Source organism: Dreissena polymorpha, chromosome 2, assembly GCF_020536995.1.
Source record: "Dreissena polymorpha isolate Duluth1 chromosome 2, UMN_Dpol_1.0, whole genome shotgun sequence".
NCBI lineage: Eukaryota > Metazoa > Mollusca > Bivalvia > Myida > Dreissenidae > Dreissena > Dreissena polymorpha.
Genome location: NC_068356.1, coordinates 113325167 through 113347236, shown reverse-complemented (window position 1 = coordinate 113347236; position 22070 = coordinate 113325167). Strand labels below are relative to the sequence as shown.

Sequence of the window (22070 nt, the reverse complement as noted above, 5' to 3'; positions counted from 1 at the left end):
GTGTATAACATTTTGATAAATATATTATAAGTTTGTTTGAACATTATCAAAACAATAATAACAACATAAAAATGCGTATTATACTTTGAGGATTCAAATTATAGTTATGCACTACATTCATAAAGACAGAGAGACGATGTAATAATGCACCTTAAAGCTAAATTGTATAAGTATTTACTTATTTTGATGGCGTTTTTCCAAAAGGAATCATACCAATACAATCAAAATTGGAATAACCGTGTTATCGCATATTATAACTCACTTACAACCAACAACTGTCGCAACGTTTCTTTGTTTCATAATTAATATGAAGTGTTTCAATAACGAATTAAATTACAAAGTGCTAAAATGAATGAATTATCATTTGAAAGTAAAAGTGCAATAAGCCGCTATATAAATATGTTCAGCTGACTTTACACTGGAAACAAAGAAAGATAGATTCCGATGTTTGCTCACGCGTATGGAAGGCGTCGCTGAGCACTGTTATATCAATGATTTGACAACAATATTTAGAATGTGCATAGTATTGACTCGTACTATACACTCAAAATCCACTTGATAGTATGCAAAATATATATGAGCTGTGCTTTGTGAAAAAGATGTTTAATGCATGTGAGTCAACTGTCGTCCCATATAAGCCTGTGCAGTCCGTTCAGGCAAATCAGGGACGACACTTTCCGCTTATATGATATATTTCGTTTAAAGAAAGTCTCTTCTGAGCAAAATTCAAGTTTATTCGGAAAGTGTCGTCCCTGATTAGCCTGTGCGGACTGCACAGGCTTATCTGGGACGACAATTTACGCACATGCATTAAACCCTCTTTTCCCAGAGAACAGTTCATAAAGAATGTACACAATATAAATTATTGTATATATTTACAACAGTGGAAATATTATTCGTGAGAGTGTTGAGTAAATCAATTAAGGGGTATCAAGCGTAACTAATCATGCTATCGGGTCGCTCTGATTTAACAATTCAAAATTATTTTTACAAATGAATGAGTTGCTTTTCATTCGCTTTTTTAAGCACTTTGGTAGTGGTCACAACATTCATCTTTCGCTTTTTGATCCTATGCATATTTGAATGTCGTTTAGTCAAATATTCTAAATGTCATTTAGTTATTAAGATCATACCAAGGTTATGTGTAACGTAAGCAGTGTTTTGCGAAACAAACATTGCTCTGGAGACAGGCCTTCGGTTGTCAATTTTACCATTTTTCAATTATATGTACATATTTTCAACAAATGATGATGCACAAAAGAGAAAAGGCTTGAAATGAAAACAAAGTTTGAATGAATGCAAACATAAAAAAAAGAATATTCAAATTAACGACGATTTTTATCACACCTGACCATTCCGACAGTTCGAATACTTTCGCCTAATATAAGCTTTATTCTATACTATATTAGAATACTTCTTTTCAGCGAACATGTCTTTTCAACAAGACATAACAACGTATTCCTACACTAATTACGCAATACCAGTGATTTCCCTGCCTTAATATACAAATCGAGAGCCACTTTTCCGTCTGTCTTTCTAAGCCGAAACTAATCCGTGTTTCATACTTGGAATCGACCGGTTGCGAGTTAAACAAATATGTACCAGATTTTACATATATAGACAAGCTATCTACCCAAAAATTATTATAAAAAAGAGACGTTTAGAAGTTGTGTTCAATTTATTTCCAAATAGTTTTTTACGCATGCATGGCATCCACCTGTTTACGTTAACTACAATCTTTTAAATTATACTTGTTAATTCCTTGAAGATAATTAAAAGTATACCTGTGAGTCGATAGGTTGTCCCGGTGAGAAATCTGTAAATGAAATAGTGGCATTGCATTTTCATATGTATCCAAAATGACATTCGTACTTTATTTGAATTGAATGCGCCCCTATTTAACATGTAACACAGCTATCATACATTCACGTACCTCGGACTTTAAATGCATAACCATAAATCGTGTGAACAGTTAAATATTAAGCGAAGAGAACGTATTGTCGGTAATCGTTCTATTCAAACGGTAACTTATATAAACAGAAACAAATCACAGATCAGAACTAAAAGACCTCGATAAAGCAAACATTAACACACATGCGTCAAAATACCCCCAAAAAAACGAAAAATATATATTGTAAAACACAGAACACATCATATGAATGCTATGCATGTTTAAAATATATTACGATCGGCTTTAAATGTATTTCTTTTACACAGAAATTCGCAAGACCTATTACTACAGAATTTATGGTCTCATTCATGTACACATTTAAACACACATGGTCTTCTTTGATAAGCATCACTTGTAAGTGTACATGTATTCCTAAACTTGTCACATAAAGGACATATAAGAACAAAAGGTCACTGCTTTTATATTTCATTTATTGTGCACAATTTATGTATTCTCTAATTTCTGGCAATGTGTTGGTTTCAATATTCCATGGAAATTTAGCGGGGGAGGGGGGGGGGTATAAAAAGAAATTACAAACTAAATTTCGCTATTATGATTCTGCATTGAACTTGCCTTTTTTCTAATTGTAACATGGATCTCCCGAAAATGGGTTTCAATTTCTTGTAAAGTAGAAGTTGAAATAAAGACATCTTGAAATGAATTGCGAAAAATTATATTTAAACTGTTAAAATTAAGAGATTCTGGTTATAACGTCACGTGAACATGATTCTTGCAAGTTTCCAAACGTTTGATGCCCATGAATTGCAGTGAAGATTACCACAAGCTTCACGACATTGTCAAAGAATAATATTGCTTAAAATACCGTTGGGCGATTATTCGTTGAACAATTTAAAGAAATACTAAATTTATTTAAACATCGGCATATATACATTGGGTTTCATCCTAATTTGGCATACACAGCGTCAAAGTTTATAGACGCGTTCACATTTAAAAGCAATATGCAGAATTTGCGTTGGACTTGCTCAATATGTTCTGCTCAGGTAAATCCTCACATCTCGCTAAACAATAATTCCATATATTTCACTTTGTATTAGGCGAGAAAGCTCTATGTTCTTATTAGTCGGAAATTCGCTGGTATAAACAGCGCTTTGATCACGAGCACCAGAGTAACAAATTTGCAAATTTACTTAAAGAAAATCTAAAAATGTTGAATGAAGGCATTTTATTTCATAACATGCAAATATCCGTATGTTTATTTTTCAAATGCTGTTTAAATAATTATATGCTTTAAGGTGAACCGTCATGTTTATAACAAAAAATGCTTTTTAAAGAAAAAAATATTATAAGACGATTGAAATCATGGAAACAAAAATTGCTACTTAACACCGATTATTTTGTTGATCGGAACTTTCCGTTATCCGCTCGGGTATTTCCACCACCTGCTTTAATCATTACGTTTTTATTTAATTTTCATTTAAGCTTTTCAATTGTTGTGCTATGAATTTGTCTGTTTAAGAACGGCAATTTGCAATATTGAAACCTCTCATTGCCTAATTCTAAACTGTAACATGTTTTCCTGTGTCAAGTTCTAATTCTACCCAAGAACGTGACTTTATTATGTTGTAAAATTAATATGTATACTTTCTATGTACGGTTCTACTAACCCTACCCAGGAAACTTGATTATGTTCTCATTAAATTCATGTATTTCTGTGTCAAGTACTGGTTCTACCCAGAACATGACTTTATTATGTTGTAAATATGTTGTTAAATTAATATGTATACTTTGTAAGTACTGGTACTACTGGTTATAATAACCATACCCAGGAAAATTACTTGATTTATTGTTATATTCAATTAATATGCATTCATAATGAGTACTGGTTCTACCCAGGGTTTTTTGTCTGAAACTATTAAAATTATTACACACATCAGTGTAATAATATTACAGACACTCACTTGTTGTTATCAATATTGCCTTGAGCTAAGCAAAAAGACTTTTCAAACACAAAAATTAATTGCATGTGTATTTTTATATTCATGAAAGTATCCTTTGGTACGTCTACCATAAAATAATTAGCTTACAAGAATTACGGCAAACAAGCATGCTTATCTATGTTTTAGTTAAAAATCTAGCGGTCTGTGAGATAGATCATGACAAAATTTTAATTAAGTTGTGATATTCTGAAATTTATTATGAATAAAACATCCAGAAAATCTGTGAAATATGTAGTACTAGATAATTACTAACAGAAAATGCAATTACAGTACAAACAAGATAGTTTTACTAACAAATATCCACAGCAATTTATTGTTACTGCAAATAGTTATATTTAATTAAACAAGAGAACAACAGAAATGGTAGTTTACAAACATAATTGTCTAATAAGGTACACGATGGGCTGATACTAGCAATAATTCAAACAAATACACTTATAGATAGTAAGCTATTTGAATATTGGCAACAGCAGTGACATATATTACTGTATAAAATGTTGACATATATGGATACCATGTAGGTAACATTGTAAGACAACACTTAGTCAACAGGTTTTTACAATTTAAACAAATAATGAAAAGAATAACATCCATCTATTTAAGTAAGAATAACATTCATCTTCTCAAGTAAAATGACAAATTTATATTAACAAGGGCTGTTTGTAAAACATGCATGCCCCCCATATGGGCTGTCCATTGTAGTGGCAGCCATTGTGTGAATACGATTTCTGTCACTGTGACCTTGACCTTTGACCTAGTGACCTGAAAATCAATAGGGGTCATCTGCGAGTCACGATCAATGTACCTAAGAAGTGTCATGATCCTAGGCAAAAGCGTTCTTGAGTTATCATCCGAAAATCATTTTACTATTTCGGGTCACCGTGACCTTGACCTTTTGACCTCAAAATCAATAGGGGTCATCTGCAAGTCATGTTCAATCTACCTATGAAGTTTCATGATCCTAGGCGTATGCGTTCTTGAGTTATCATCCGAAAACCATTTTACTATTTCGGGTCACCGTGACATTGACCTTTGACCTAGTGACCTCAAAATCGATAGGGGTGATCTGCAAGTCATGATCAATCTACCCATGAAGTTTGATGATCCTAGGCGTATGAGTTCTTGAGTTATCATTCAAAAACCATTTTACTATTTCTGGTCACCGTGACCTTGACCTTTGACCTAGTGAACTCAAAATCAATAGGGGTCATCTGCGAGTCATGATCAATGTACCTATGAAGTTTCATGATCCTAGGCCCAAGCGTTCTTGAGTTATTGTCTGACAACCACCTGGTGGACGGACCGACCGACAGACCGACTGACCGACATGAGCAAAGCAATATACCCCCTCTTCTTCGAAGGGGGGCATAAATATCAGCGATATAGACCTATTCAGGTACACAGATAAAGCTTCTTTATAATTACTGGTAACATTTTACATTAATCAACATTGGTCCGTATTTACAAACCAATTCTTAGACTTAAGAATAACAAATAGACTTAGAACCAAGAAGATTACACCCAGCATTTAAATATATACATTCTACCAATGGTGATTATGTCATTAACAATGTTTTTACATGAAGTATGATGTTGATAGAGGTGGTATATGCCATGTTTGACTTAAACTTCAAGCCATACTTGAATATTCTTATTAACAGAATCTTATTTATTCTTAGACTTAAGTCAAACAAGCAAATTCGTTAAATTGATATCCCCCGCCTAACTGGTGCTTTGTCACATAAAAAAGCATTTTTTCAAGATACAAAGGGCCATAACTCCATTATTAACCGGTGGTGTACAATGCCATATGGCAAGCATCATCCTCTTTTCCATATATATACTCATACCGAGTTTCAATGAAATCCGCCAAAGCACTTCCAAGATATGGCTCCGGACACAAAAGTGCCGGATGGACAGCCGGCCGGCCGGACAACGCCTAAACAATATCCCTCTGCCCCTGGCGGGGGATAAGAACTGTTTGTGAATATGAGCCTATATATTTCTATATTTATAATATTTCTTACAAAAAATCTATTAAGAAAACAGCGTAGACCCAGATGAGACGCCACATGATGTGGCGTCCCATCTGAGTCTACGCTGTTTGCCAAGGCCTTTTTTCTAGACGCTAGGCATAAATGGGTTAAATAATGAAAAGAAGAACATCCATCTACTCAAAAATAACTTCAAAACTTTGTGTAAAAATATCAATAATAACAATTTGGATGGCTTCATTTGAGATTGTAGATTTAACCCTTTCCCACTTAGAAGCAAAGTGAAAATGGCTATGGGCAAATAGCATAAAACCAGAACAGCCTGCAAGTAACTCGCAGGCTGTTCAGGTTTTATGCTGTTTGCTGCTCATCAGTATCTAAGGTTTGGATATGAAGCCTTAACAACTTGAATCTAGTAATAAAGGTCTTAAATTAAATATAACTTTTTAAGGGACTACAAATGTGTGAAAATGCGTAACTAAGTGGTAAAGGGTTAACATTCATTGCTTGCTTTTAACATTTTAATTTCTTCTTCAATTTTTTGTGCCGTTAATCTAGCAACTTTCAGTTGTGCCAGTATCAATTGATTCTTCAATCTTAGATTTACTTGTTGCAGATGGATGTTCTTCTTTTCTGCTATTAGGTTGTCCTCAGCCAATTTGTTGAAACTTGCCCTAGCTGAAACAAATAACAACATTGTATTAAAATTTATAAGGTTTTTTGTTATCAATGCAAAAAATACCATAAATCATGGAATAAAAAAAAAGTTAAATTTGCTAAATCGATTTAACCTTCTTAATTATGTCCATTTCATGCATATCTCATAAAACGTATAGTAAAAACCATTTGAAGAAATGGCACATCAATTAATTGCTTTATAGGTTGCCGTGGTGTAATGGATATGGTGTCCGCCTAGCGACCGGGAGGTCACGGGTTAGATCCCAACTGTGGGAGCTTTCTTTAGATCTCCCCCATAGACACCAAGTACTGGTTCTAGTCCCAGGAAACATACTCAAGAGTGTTTATATAAGCCTTAGGCTTTCGATGCAATCGAGCTAAAATAAATAGGTTTAAATTAAAATTAAGTAATTGCTTGTTCACATTTGTCATATTGACATAATAACATTTACATATTTCATTACCTGCATCAAAAGCAGTGCTTCTTGAACATTGACTTACACAAGTTTAGTTATTGTTGTTAATCTAGTTTATATGTATGTTGTGTTCCATGCTTCAGTTCCATGTCTCATTTATAAATATTTGTCATTTTTGTGTGTGTTCCATGATTCAGTTCCATGAATAATATACAGGTTAATTATCTATATGTTGCTAGCATTGAAAGATTTGCAAAAATGGAATATTATAATACATATAAATGTACATGTGAATAATAAATTATTGTTTACCTCTTTTACTCTGGTTTTTGTTGGCCATTTTCATTGATTTGGTATTGGTCTCTGTAAAACAATTATTCAATCATAGGAATCCTGAAAGTGCATTGAAATGGACTTATAGATTTGGCAAAAATTAAACCTCACTTTCATACCTGCACATTGGTGTGGAATTGACCTAACTAGCTTGTGACCCCACACAATTACATGGATAACATAAATGATGTTGCATTCAATTGGAAAGTTATATTTCAATGTTTAATTTTTTTATTTTTGGAAAAAACACAGTGATATTAAATGCTTCATATGATAGGGATGAATTGAATATGTATGCATTTGGTGAAATAATGTTCTTATAATACTCACTGGTCCCTGATGAGCATGGCCCAGCTTCATCTTCCACTGCACGTTGGAATACACTTGACGTCTTCTGAGCTCCTAGTCCTTCAAATATAAAACAATTTTTGTTTTTAATGAAAATAATGAAAATAAAAGTAATGCACCCCTTCATGTATTATTAACAAAGTTTATCATAAAACTAAGTTAACTCAAAGGCTAAAATTCTTGGTGTCATTTGTTTAATTTAAAATGGACTTTTTCAACCAATTTACCTATTTGTCATGAATTTACTTACGCAACGTTCATACTTTAATAAGTTTTTCATATTTATTTTTCATTCACCAAAAATTTAACATAAAAATAAGGCCCCTGTCACTTACCTCTTTCATCTATCTTGAACGTCATGCAAGTGCTACCATCTGTGTAATAAACGAAGCAAAATGATCTAGTATTTAACAACAATATTAAAAAATGTATATATTATCATATAAAAGATATTTTTCTCAACTACACATAGCTTTGGCACCCCATTTTAACAATATTACAAAGTGAGTAATGAATTGATAGAAATTTATTAACATGCTATGTTTAATACAAAAGCTCTCTCCATTCACCATCATGTAATTAACCAAGATGAAGAGCATAATCTACATTAATTGTTTACCTATTGGCATCTTGCCCAGTTCAATTATGTTGATTGAAGCACCCTCTGGAGCTAAGAAAATAAAGCCATACATATAATTTTAAAACATTTAACAGTTTATAATTAACAATCACACATCACTTTTTACATGGACTGAAAACAATACCAACAAACAGACTAAGGTGAGTTATGATGAATCTTTAATAACATACTTTTCTAATGCACTTAAAAATGATATGTATTTCATTCTGGTCATAAATTAATATTATCTTTGTTAAACATTACCTTCATTGAAGAATGAATACCAAAGCATAATGCCAAAAAAAAAATGATATTATAATAATAAAAATTGACAAATGGTATTATATTCTATATAAACTGTACAAACCATCAGTGTCAATTGCATTGGGGACCCCTGCCACAGAGGCGGAATCCCCAAAATGCTGAAGGAGAATCCCCTCCGGAATGGTGAACTCTTTCACCCGGGGCCCTCCTCCAGTGCCTGGCCTCCTCATCTCATCATTTTTTGTCTTTGCTATAGTTATAATGAGAAGAAACTGTGTAATTTAAGAGTCCAAAATAAACATAAGGAGCAAAAAGGAGCAAAAGTTACACCAATGTTTGATTTAATGCTATTTTTAGCAATTTTCATGTATCTTGATTTGCACAGTATGTACATTAAGTATGCTGGACCGGTGATAATAGCAATGTACCAGATAGTTATTAATATAACAATGTTTAAAATTTCATAAAATTCCTCAATATATATAATATCATTATTGATTTTTCAACAACATTATTACATGTACATAATAGGCTTAAAATATAATCATGAACCTACATGTATAACAAAAAATCAATTACAAATTTCAGCTAATTTTTACACAGTAACTATGATGTTTCACTTTTCATGTGAAATACAATAAATGTGGAACATTTTATCTTCATTACATAAGAAGCAGCAAGAAAAATAAGACAGGAGTACATCTCTTAAATTTCACTTACTTTTGTCTTTTATGTTATAATATTTTTTCTTCACCTCTGAACCTGCGCGCTTATAGGTGGAAAATTGGCTGAAATAAATGGAATGCAATTAGGTACATTTTTTAAAATCAGAAATTGAGTCTAAGAAATGATTTGTTTATTCCTCAAAACATTTTTCCACATTGCAATCTACATTTCATGTGTGTTTGACACAAACAATTTTGTTGATGAATTATTAACAAATGAATTAGTAGAAATACATCATTAATGAAAAATGACACAATATGGGTTTAGTTGAATATTTTGGAATATTTGAAACCGGGTAGCACAATATTTTTACCATAGTGAAGCATTATAACTTGGGTCCTACTAAATACCACTAAGGACCACTAAGGACCGCTAAGGACCGCTAAGGACCACTAAGGACCGCTAAGTACCACTAAGGACCTCTAAAGAACCACTAAGGAGGTCCAAATGACCACTAAGGAGGTATTTAAGAATTCTAGCCTGCAAAAAGATGTTATACAACACAACAACTATTTAGCTTATCACTTTGGAGTAAAATGAACCCGGATTTTATGAACAAAACTGGAAATATTTATCACTTTTAATAATAAAATTCAATGCATCATATATGTATAAACACATACAAAATTAAAACAATAAAATAGCAATAGGATATAAAAGTCAGAAATAATTACTTAATTAAGTGAAGAAATAAGTCCATTGTTCCATTTTATTATATTGGTATACAACACAACAACTATTTAGCTCATTACTTTGGAGTAAAATGAACCCTGATTTTATTAACAAAACTTGAAATATTTATCACTTTTAATAATAAAATTCAATGCATCATATATGTATCAACACAAACAACATTAAAACAATACAATAGCAATAGGATATAAAATTCAGAAATGAATGATAAACAGACAGAATCTAAAATATGTACTTATTTAAGTGAAAGAAATAAGTCCATTGTTCTAATTAATTCTATTGCTATACAAGCAACAACTATTAAGCTCATCACTTTGGAGTAAAATGAACCCTGATTTTATGAACAAAACTGGAAATATTTATCACTTTTAATAATAAAATTCAATGCATCATATATTTATCAACACATACAAAATTAAAACAATAAAATAGCAATAGGATATAAAAGTATTACTATAAAAGAAAACCAAGATTGATTCTTGAAACTGTATAAGATGACACAGAAATGAAGAATCTGAAATATTTATTTAATTGAGTACTAGAAATACGTTCATTGTTCTATTTTATTTCAGTATCTTGTCATTATTCACACTTCACTTTCTTGGTGTAAATGTTCTTGTAGCCTTAGCACGGGTCTTCTGTCCTGGTTTTTTGGCCACTGCCGGAGTCTTTCCAATGGTGTAAGTGCCATCTGATGAGACAATTTTTGATGGAACTTCCACTTTTGATGTCGCATTCAGGAATTTCATCTGGTAAGTCTTTTTTTCGCTATCACATTTAGAGCGCCACACCCCCTCAACTAACCTAAACCTAGCGTATTTGGCACTTAGAGTATAATTGCCTGTACCATACAACGCACGTTTGACATCTACGTGCTGAACCCTTACAGTGTCATGTAAGTGTTGGACAAGTTCATCAGTCTTTTTCGGCTTCCAGTCTGTTGCCACTTTCAGTCGATTGTTCATTGACTCGGTGTTGTTGTTTGTCCACAATTGATCCTGGTCATTTACACAATAATCCGCGATTTTGCTCTGCACATAACGTTCATAATATGCTATAAAGTCTTCATGGCCCTTCTCCCTTAATGACGTTTTTAGCTTTTCATTTCTTTCATCAAACATTGCACTTGTATCTGCGCATGCTACACCATTTGGGCCAAATATTTCGTTCACAATTTCATTTCTTTCTTTCTCATCTTTGGGAATTTTGTGAGTCATTTGCCTTAGAAGATTATCTTTATGTGCTTAGTGCACAGTCTGCGCTTAGCCTCAGGAAAGACAGAGTCTATTGCATTTGTCATAGCCTTCTCATCATCTGTCCCAATCAACATTTCAATGCTTTGCAGGTCAAGATCTAATATTCCCCGAAGAAACGAAAAGAAGCGGTAATACGTTTTAGTCGTGCCATCCCAATGTAACATCATTGGTCCTAGCATTATAGGGGGCTCACCAGTTCCTTTGCGAACAACTTTCAAACTTTTGTACACTAATAATGTCACATAGCATCGCCCAAGAAGAAAAGTCCTGTCAATACCCACAACACCTCCATTACTTTTCAAAAAGGACCTTAGATCAGCTAATTGTTCCTCGCTACAACACAAAATGAGTGGCTGTTCACTGTCTCTAGAATGAATGATTTCACTAACAAATTGATGGCCGTTCAGTTCTCTGATTACATTTAAAATTTCATCTGCTGCATTCTTTGCTTTGCTTTTATTTGGATTGGATTTTCCCTTGAAATATTGGCATTGTTTTATGTCTTTGGGGAATGTTTCTGAATCATCTAATTTAGTCAATTTATTGTATGCTTCAACTGGTTTTTCATATTTCACTGCTTCTTTGATACGTTTTATTGTTTCTGGATGTGTCCTTTTGTATGGATTAGCATTAATCTTGGAATTACCATGTGCTTTCACTTGGGTGTCATTTTCTCCCTGGTATTCAATTATAGACACGTACTGCCTAGCCTGAAGTGATTCTGGCAAATTTTCGAACCAACTCACTCTTTTCTTATATTCTTCATTTCCTTTCAAGACGGTATAATACCTATGTAAAGTCACTACATTGTTCAAATCAGGTTGAGGTTGCATATGTGTTTTCACAATTTTCCCCTTAACTTGATTTTCCACACTAACTACATTTTCTTTCACATGTACAAATTTCATATTTGTCGAGCCATTTCCAGAATCCTCAAGAAGAAATTTTGTTTTGCAAGTTCTTGACTTAGCCCCATTCCATACCCCACAGTCATCAAAATAACTGGCCTTTTTACCAGCCAAGTTGGCCTTAATGTTCTCTTCCCCATTAACTAACACAAACACGTTATTCTTCTTACCACGCGGAACATTTGGCACAGTTGGAGCATCTCCATGAATTAAGTTCATAAGGTCATGTACTGGAATGAACTTTCCATTGGGCAGAGTCTGAAAAGGTCCATTGTGCAATTCACTTTCATTTGATACAGTATGATTTGGTTCACTTTCATGTGATACATTCTGATGTGATTCACCTTCATTTGATACATAACTTTCATGTGATATATTCTGATGTGATTCACCTTCATTTGATACATTACTTTCATTTGATACATTCTGATGTGATTCACCTTCATCTGATACATTACTTGAACTATCCACATTTGACTGACTTTCAATGTTGACATTTGTTTTGAATTCACTTATTTCTTCAAAACTACTCACATCATTTACATTTTTTGGGGGAGTGGCACTTTCATTGTTAGATTCCATGTGTTCACTAACTGTTATCAATGGGACAAAGTGATTTGGCAACCAGGCCTTGCCAAAGTGAGGTCCCATCTTGGTCCACATGATTGATACAGGTCCATGGCTGGACGAAGTGTGTCTTGTTGAATGTACCTGTAAATAAACCATATGTTAGTATTTCATACTAATTCACAATTAACATTTCATGCTTTGTCAATTAAAACTGATTTTAACGTGCTGTACAAATATTATTGTTTTTAAGTTATCATTTTCAAGTTACCGTAAATTTGGTGTATATAATACTTACATCCACGTTAATTCCGTACATATAGCGTACATGTCTGTCTATATTGTAATACTCTGTATCTGCGGCCAAGCGCTGAAAACTGCACTCGGTCCCTAGGTAAAATCAATGTACCTATGCGATTCGTTTGCACATATATAAAATACTGACACACGTTCAGTTCGAGAAGACAATGTTCAAGGTATTCAGAATAAAAAATTAATAAGTAGTAATTATTGGTATTTACTATTTATTTTGGTATGTACTGATATGTCATAGTATTATTTAGTTATATTTCATATAAAGACCGGGGGGGCACTTCAGTAAATGCAGACGTGTGTTGTATAATTAGCGGCCATACATGTTAATTCAATCAGCTTTGATTAAAGTTGTAAATTAGCACCTTTTCAATCAAAAGATAAGTGTCATGTTTGGTGAGATTGCCCAATTAATGTGGTTAAGAATAGGGGCAATTATGTTGTATCTTGTAAGTTACCTTTGATGTGTTGAAGAAAAGTAGCAGTTTTCACCATTACAATTTTAAGACAATACTACATGCGATAATCTTAGAGCGGTTCATTTAAAGACGCAATGACCATTGTGATTATTTATTGTTCTACTTGTGACTTATAATGAAGAATTAAAAGAAATTCAGCATGAATTTTAATTCATTTGTTTTTTATTAATGATAGCGATTTTAATCGCTCCATTAAAAACCATTTATTGCGCGAACATTTTATTATGACTATGATTTAGCAATAAACGCCATCAATCATTTTGGCAGTTATCCACTGTTTCCAGTACAGTTGCAAGTTGTCTGTGTATTGAAATGATAAGATAAGATAAGGATTACCGCAGCAGGTTGCTAATACACAGTGTACAATGCCGCGGTTTAATATGGTTTCCGAATTTGAAATACAACGATTTCTAGCGCCGTTGACGTTTTAATTGAATAAACCTTAGATAGAGACGACACTGTGGTTTTATTGAATGGAAAAAATTCGCGTTAAACGAACAAGATAATACCAATTATTCAATAATAAAACACTTCACTCGCATCACTCGGCAGTTAATTAAGAAACTTTTAAAAATAAATATGAAGCAATTAAATAGTATTAACGGTTTGGAATTAACGGACAATTACCATAGGCGCGTCCCTATGGAGAACCTGCGTATCAAATTTCAAGTGTAGTATGTGCTTTAAAAAGGATCGAAATTGCGCCAACATTTCATAACGTGCCTTGCAATATTGCATCGTCTTTGGGGGTCAAACTTGTATTTTTACTGTAAGTACCAATGATATTTACATTCACTGCCTTTACACGAGATTACGTTGTGCATGAACGAGAACGACCAATTAAGCGTTCGAAATCAGGAATGAAATAACGCCAAAGAAACCAGTAAATCATTAAAGTGACAGACCATATTTTTTGCAAAAGATTTTAATAAAAAATAGCATACGCAAGTGGGCTTTATTCTCAGAAAGAAAGTAGCAACTAGTTTAAAAAATGTACTTTCGTTTAAAAGTGTGAAAATTAAAATGAAGACACATACCCGAGTAAGGATTTTTGCTGTCTGGTCAGATTTACCATTCATTTTTGGATATACGGAATATATATCTCTACACAAGGCATCTGATGCTGCCTGTATTATCCAAGGACCTTAGTGGTATTTAGTAGGACCGTTATAACTTTATATTATGGTAAATATTTTGTGCTCAAATCATCTACTGCTTTTTATATTAATGTCACATATTATTTAACATTCTGTTCGTTTTTAAACATTGCACAAATTAACAATTTTATTATAATCAATAATTAAAAAACAAAATAATGAATTAACTGTACAAATATTCCTTCTGCTAGAATTTCCAAAATTTGGAAAATTGATAACACCAAAAGTACAAACCAGTTTAGAACATTTGCCACGGCTTCCCAGCCTCTCCTTCGAACCTCTCCAGTTTTGAGTGCGCCACAACCGGTCATTGGGCCGAACAGGACATCATAGTTTTTAATTATTTCCTGGGCTATTACAGTTTCCTCCTGTTCGGACCAACGATTTCTACTAGTAGCAACGTTAGCGTTGTTGTCCGCCATCTTGTATGTTGTGACAGAAGACACGTAAACGGTTCCGAGTTTTATATGCGTTAACGAAAATGCCGGGTACCAAGGTCGCTTACATCAATAACAAGTAATTCTTAGTAAAGAACGCTAAAAATAGCGTTGGTGAATACCGATAAAGAATCGACCTAAGAACGTTCTTAGAAAAGTAAAGAATAAAGAATTTTCTTTATTCTTTATTCTCAAGTAAATAATTGTTGGTGAATACGGGCCCTAGTGTCAGATAGTGTCGGATAACACTATAGGCACACATGTAGCGATAATCGACAAAAAGAAACATGATATGCGACTTCCAATTCAAATTAGAGCATAACAAATGTTTACAAAGTCTACCCTATCGTTCGACCGCGATTCGATGATAACTGATCGATACACGATCTATACCGGCACATGCCAGGCTAATTACGACTAATTTCGACTGTATTACAAACTCAGAAGCCAACCTCATTCGACTATAAGATTGTATTTGCAATTCATTCATAATTCATACACATAACAGGTCACGGTTGCGTTGTGATTTGTTTGTCTTCAAAGTCGAGAACAACAATGAGATTTTTTTCAAGCTTTCATCCATAGACACAAAGAACTATACGCTCCACGGAAATGGACTTCAGTCGCAGTTAAATCAATAAGTTTACAATTAATTGTGTGTCGAGAAGAAGTTTAATTTATCTGAGGTCAACCTTAACACAATCAAAAAAGCTGTTAAAAGCCTCCAAACTTTTAGAAAATCAAAATGTGTCCGTCGGGAACGTATCCCACCCACCCACACCTGCCTGTAAAAAGGAAATAAACAACTTATAAAAACTAAGACACGATGAACACCACAATAGCAAACAAACCCTTTGAAAGACGTTAATTAAACCTTAACGACGTCTTTAAGCATATTCAGGTGTATGACACATTGTATAACGAACAAGAACAATACGTGAAAAATTATGAGCTTAACAACTATACAATTAAAACCATAAGGGATGCTTCAATAATTAATTACGATATCAAATCTTTTCCCATACTTGAAAAAACACCTTTTACGAAATTGTATATTATATCACTGTCCATAAGTTTATATTTTCCAATGTTTTTACTTTATAAAAACCAGAAGAAAACGATAAAAAAATTGATGACACATTCTGACGAGTTTTTTAACTGCTCCATTTGACGGGGTGCTTTAGATGACTTGAGGGTTTTCCCGGGTGAATATAAATATGAAGCTACATATTTTTAATAAAAGCTTTCGATATACCAATTGTTACATATTCATTATACTAAAGTTTCACTAATTGCAGATCCATGTGGCAAGATATATACACATGCGTCATCTTGTATGAAGCCGGACCGACTTGAAAAACAATATAATGGTCTGGAGTACAATCCGTATGTTCTCAGGATCGAGTTCCGATTACGTCTGATTATTTTCATTTTCACGCTTATGGCATGCTTGTTACAGTATTTATACAGGAAAAGAGAAGCTTTTTTGGCTTCAGGGTCATTCAAATACAAGTATATAAACATCATGTCCGTATTATAAAATGACAAAACCTTAAAAAAAAACAACGTGTGTTTATCCCTTAAACAGCTGCCCAAGTATCTATTAAAAAACACAATGTATGAAAACGTTATTTTGATTATGTTGTATCGTGTAAAACGATATGTAAAGAGATTTGAAACATTAAAGTGCAATTTTCCAAATACTGTATATTTTATTATGTTATTTTGCAAATGCTTTTTACATAACTTACCTCCCCTTTCTCTGATCTTTTGTATAAGATTAAAGTGAACACAGATCCCGAAACCAGCCAGAACAGCGCATACCACAGACAGGACAACTATTGTTGGTGTACAGTGACTCTCTGTAGTATGTGTGCAGTGACTCTCTGTAGTAACTGCGAATCTCGGAGCGTCTAGTACAAAAAAATGAATTATATGAATGTTTTAAACAGTATAAGAGTATAAATTAACATTTGTTTTAAACAACGGGGTATTAAATATGCATCTGAATCGTAAAACCAAAAATGCAAGACATTGATGGAATAAATAAATAATTATGTTATATGTCTAACCATAAAAAACAACAACATCAGCTCTGTCGCAACCAGCGATAACAGAACCTTATCTATTAGACTCAGCAAAGAACCGATAATTGAAGATACTTTCAGCATATGAATCAAGTTTCAGTTGTTTTATTTACCTTCACAGTTCAAGCCAATCTGTTTTACAATAGTTTCTGATTCATTGTACATCTCTGAACACGTGTACATTCCACACTGTTCTACCGTTAGGTACAATATGGTCAGTATACACGTGTAGTTTACGTATGTCACGTCATATGTTCCTTTAAATGTCGCATCCATCAATTGAGAATGACCACCTGATCCGAACTGACATTCAGCCAGCCTGATATAATCGGATTTCTTTTGTTCTTGGAACTTGAAAACGACTCCATACCGTTCTGATTTGCATTCTATAGACACGTTTGTCACTGAAGTGATACTGGAACCACTTGCCCCCTCGATGTGTATACCTGCCAAGGTGGGTACATGTTCTTAAAGTATTGTTAGTTATTTACATTGTATGGCTTACATTATAATGAAAATGGCTTAAAGAAGTAATGTTTTCTATTACATTGCATGAGCTGTATATAAAAAATTGAATACGTTTTCACATTATTTCATGACGTATTTGCAAATTTATTGCAAAGTATAAACATTTATTTATATGTAAGAATTTGAGATGGATTCATTCATGTATAAGCTACAAAGAAGTTATGTAAAATATCAAATAAGACGCTTAAAACAATTTCGATGCATGGGATATAGTACAATACATTTTTAACGCGCAAATTATTGCGTTGTCTTAATGTTAATATGGCCACCGAACTTATATGTTATCTAAGCCAAAAATTAAAACAACAAGTACTTACTAAACAAAATTAGAAGGCAAAAAGCCATTAATGGGCACACGCTGCTGGAGATCATCTATGCTGTAAGGAAAATAATAAATAACCAGTTAAGGACATATCACTTTCTGAAATGGTCAGAAGAGGGTGGGGTAATGTTAAAGAATATTTCCTTATATAAGCATTCTATATTAAGTTTGGGGCAATATGCATAATTAAAATAGCATATACTTCAGTGAAACATGAACCAGTTCTAATGAAATATTTCAAAAAGAGTAGGAAGAAAGTGGTTTCATTCATGATTATTTACTCTTTTTGAAAGATTTAATTATAACTGGTTCATGTTTCACTTAAGTATAATGAGAATATGCTATTTTAATTGTGCATATTATTCCAAACTTAATATAAAATGCTTATATAAGGATATATTCTTTAACATTACCCCACCCACTTCTGACCATTTCAGAAAAGTGATATGTCCTTAAAAGCAAAGCAGATAATAAGAAATAAAAATGTATTCAGAGTCTGACTTAATTATTAAATTGCTTATCGGAAAAAAATCATGATACGTGAGCTTTCAACTAACTTTACATACAAACCTTTCAATAGAGCTTATGCCTGCTATTGAAAATTAGCAATCGCTTCGGCTTAGTTTACACATAGCATAAATTATCCTGATGAAGGCGTAAGCCGAAACGTTGATAAAAAAGGAAAGAAAAAAATATGTGTTTTTGTTGGATTTATCATACTATATTTACACATAGCATGTAATTCAATGACACATACTGTAATAATCAATGCGACTTAAGATTCCAATCGAGACTTGTTATGCTATTCCTATTTAGATAATGTGTCTCTTTACTTTTTGATAAAAAAAAACAACAGGTTTATGCAACTAATTCAATACAATTCTTGTTGTCGAATACACCTCGCTCTATATTAGGAGTCTTGATAACGACAACAACTACTACTTCTACTACTACTACTACTACTACTACTACTACTACAACTACTAATACTACTACTACTACTGCTACTACTACTACTAGTACTACTACTACTACTACTACTACTACTATTACTACTAGTACTACTTCTACTATTATTACTACTCCTTTTACTTCTACTACTACTACAAGTACTACCAAAACTATTTCTACTACTACTACTGCTACTTCTACTACAACAACTACTACTACTACTACTATAACTACTACTACTACAACTACTACTACTACTACTACTACTACTTCTACTACTACTACTACTACTACTACTACTACTACTACTACTACTACTACTTCTACTACTACTACTACTACTACTACTATTACTACTACTACAACTACTACTACTACTACTACTATAACTACTACTGTTACTACTACTACTACTACTGCTACTACTACTTATACTTCTACTACTACTAATACTACTACTATTATTACAACTACTACTATTATTACTACTCCTTTTACTTCTACTACTTCTACTAGTACTACCACAACTAATTCTACTACTACTACTGCTACTTCTACTACAACTACTACTACTACAACTATAACTACTACTACTACTACTACTACTACTACAGGGGTGGAGAAATCTCAAAAAACTATACTTGTCCACGGACAACAATTTAGGAAATTTAACTTGCCCGTTGCTGAACTACACTTGTCCGTTAAACTTAATGTTTATATAAATTATAAACGCATTTATTCTTATACCTACACATGTACCATTCTAATCAGATAAAATAGTGGCCAGTTTCTTAGAAAACTGATGATGGCAACGGTGTAATCCTCGTGGAAATTGTGCATTTCATGCGTAATATTGTCAAAACATTTTTTCATCACGTTAAGCGTTTTAACAAAGACTCGTTGAATTAATTACACACAACTGTAAACGTTTTGTTTTATTCTCAAATGAGCATAAGTAAATGTGTAATCCGACAAACACTTCTGAATTTTAATGACATCCATTTCCATATGCAAAGTAACTATCCGGCAATGCTCGAATTTGTATGAAATAACATGAGAAAAAAATGATGCTAGAATTTAGCAAACATTTGGTATGAGAAGGTATAAAACCCGGAAATGTCCGGAAAACCCGGAATTCTTTTAGGTAAAACCCGGAAAAGGTAAAAATGGTTATAAATGAATTATTATTCGTCCGATATGAATTATAATAGTACCGTTGGAAAGAAGAACCTCCAAAGCTTCTAACGATGTAAACATATTGTATGGCAGGGTCGGGGTCGGTCTGTGAATTGCGGTCAAAGTCCGTCTACTTATAGTTTTGTTTTGACACACAAAAATGCCTAATGGAAAACCCGGAAAAGGTAAAAGTGGTTTAGAGAAAACAGTTTTATTAATTCGATATTAATTATAATGGTACCTTTGTAAAGAGGATCCTGATAAGTGCCTACGAATGATTTTGATTTATATCTTATATTGAGGGTAAATAGTATATACGATGGCTTTTGTTGTCGTGAGAGCAATAAGGAAAAGACAGCAGGTGGTTTGACTATTTTCCCTCATGATCTTATTTCTGGAGTTAACTTATTATTTTATTAAAAACATGCGACGTTGTTTTTGTTTCATTTCATTGTGCCTTAGCAAGTTACAGTTATGTTGCACTGGTGAACATACAACCATTGAGTAGTTGAATAGTTTAATCAAATTAAGCGTATTCTCTTTTATTGTAGTTTGATTGAAATTGTCATGAAATTAGGTTAAGTAGTGTTTTGCTTTTGAAGGTTTTTTTTTTCTTTTGGCAAAGTGTAATGTTTCGGCGCCCTTAAACCGGGTCTAAACCTCAGGCTATGCGTTGCTTTGCATTTGCCATGTTAATACGGTGACCCCAGTGTGTGTCGTGTTTTTTGTCTTGTGTCTTATTAAATTGCAATTGGCCACATGCCTAAAATGACCGGCCTTGTTTTAACGATACAATAATTTCCTGCAGATGCAACTTGATATTAACGTTATTTATAATTATAACTCGAATCTGTTAGTTCATCCATAATACACAATTATTAAACAGCGTACATTCATCAGCATAATTCGCTAAACGTAATATGAAGCGATGTATCTTATTAGAATTTTCAAAACCCTAGTGTGTGTGTTTCCAAAATAATCGTACATTATGATAGTATGACGATATTTGATACAATCCTGAAAGACGCGTTAACTAATTATATTTGCCGTAAATTACTTGTATTGCCCTCTTTTCGTTATTATTGATGAAAACACGGAGCTTCATATCACGTTCAGTTATCTCTAGCGCCACCTCTGTTTGGAGTTGTATTATTTATTGAGTCAACTATACTTCCAAGATGGTACTTCTATTCGATAGTAAAAATGAAGATAAGTAAGTTTATATGTCTTCGACGATATCACAAGTCCCTTAAATGTAACATGTGGAAAACAGCAAATAAGATTAAAGAAACCTCAGCTAATGTAATTTACGTCATGCACAACACGTGTAAAAACATTGCCCAATTACCGGGGTCTTTGTGCCGATGTCGTTTGAACGCAACAACCTGTAATGATGGTTTAATGTACAATGAAAGGATTTGATGTGAATAAAAGATAATATATCCCTTTTCCGTATATACAAGAGAAATTGAGAAAAATAAGTTTCAGTCTCGTGAAAATGTGACATTTTATGTCGTGGGGACAAAGCAGGATGAAGATCCTTATCGCGCATGCATACCACCGCTTTAGTTTTACATGAAATTGGTGGGGTTATCACAGGGGAGGGGCGGAGGCAGGCACAAATCTTGACCAAAGCGTGACCAAACGATCGTTATTTGGGCATTCATTACGTTGAATATAAGTGACACGAGTGTGGTGCTTTATGAAAATTTCGGTTTGGGGGACTAAAAAAATGTATTTGAAAATCTTAACAAGTATTATCAAAGTACGGAATCCGGATAGTGCCATTAATAATCTCGTCCTCCTTTCATTACGGGCGATAGAAAAAGTAATATCAAGAAACATGATGGTAATAATGACGTTTTTATGGTGTTTTTTTTTCAATAACAAATATGTGTCACTATGAGTTG

General features: G+C 33.2%; 2 protein-coding genes across 4 annotated transcripts in view; both read right to left on the bottom strand.

The window, feature by feature from the left end:
• LOC127868541 (uncharacterized) overlaps nucleotides 1-22070 on the bottom strand; it is a 32329-nt gene that overhangs the window by 2536 nt on the left and 7723 nt on the right. The window contains exons 2-5 of the mRNA XM_052410386.1: nucleotides 18029-18088; nucleotides 17297-17629; nucleotides 16848-17009; nucleotides 1785-1816 (exon numbers count right to left, since the gene is read on the bottom strand). Of these exons, the coding sequence (XP_052266346.1) occupies nucleotides 1785-1816; nucleotides 16848-17009; nucleotides 17297-17629; nucleotides 18029-18083 (582 nt within the window). The 5' untranslated portion in view covers nucleotides 18084-18088. The remainder of the gene's footprint in view (nucleotides 1-1784; nucleotides 1817-16847; nucleotides 17010-17296; nucleotides 17630-18028; nucleotides 18089-22070) is intronic.
• LOC127868542 (uncharacterized) lies at nucleotides 4086-8805 on the bottom strand. 3 transcript variants are annotated; one of them, XR_008044173.1, is made up of 7 exons: nucleotides 8665-8805; nucleotides 8298-8348; nucleotides 8014-8052; nucleotides 7661-7738; nucleotides 7310-7360; nucleotides 4802-6581; nucleotides 4086-4656 (listed from the first exon to the last, which is right to left on the bottom strand). XR_008044173.1 is itself a non-coding variant. In XM_052410387.1 (6 exons), exons 1-6 carry the CDS (start codon nucleotides 8789-8791, stop codon nucleotides 6397-6399), a joined length of 531 nt encoding a protein of 176 aa, XP_052266347.1. In that variant the 5' UTR covers nucleotides 8792-8805; the 3' UTR covers nucleotides 4086-6396. The 3 variants fall into 3 exon arrangements, 2 of the variants coding, with proteins under 2 accessions (XP_052266347.1, XP_052266348.1); XM_052410387.1 differs by having other exon boundaries at nucleotides 4086-6581; XM_052410388.1 differs by lacking the exons at nucleotides 4086-4656; nucleotides 4802-6581 and having other exon boundaries at nucleotides 7310-7390.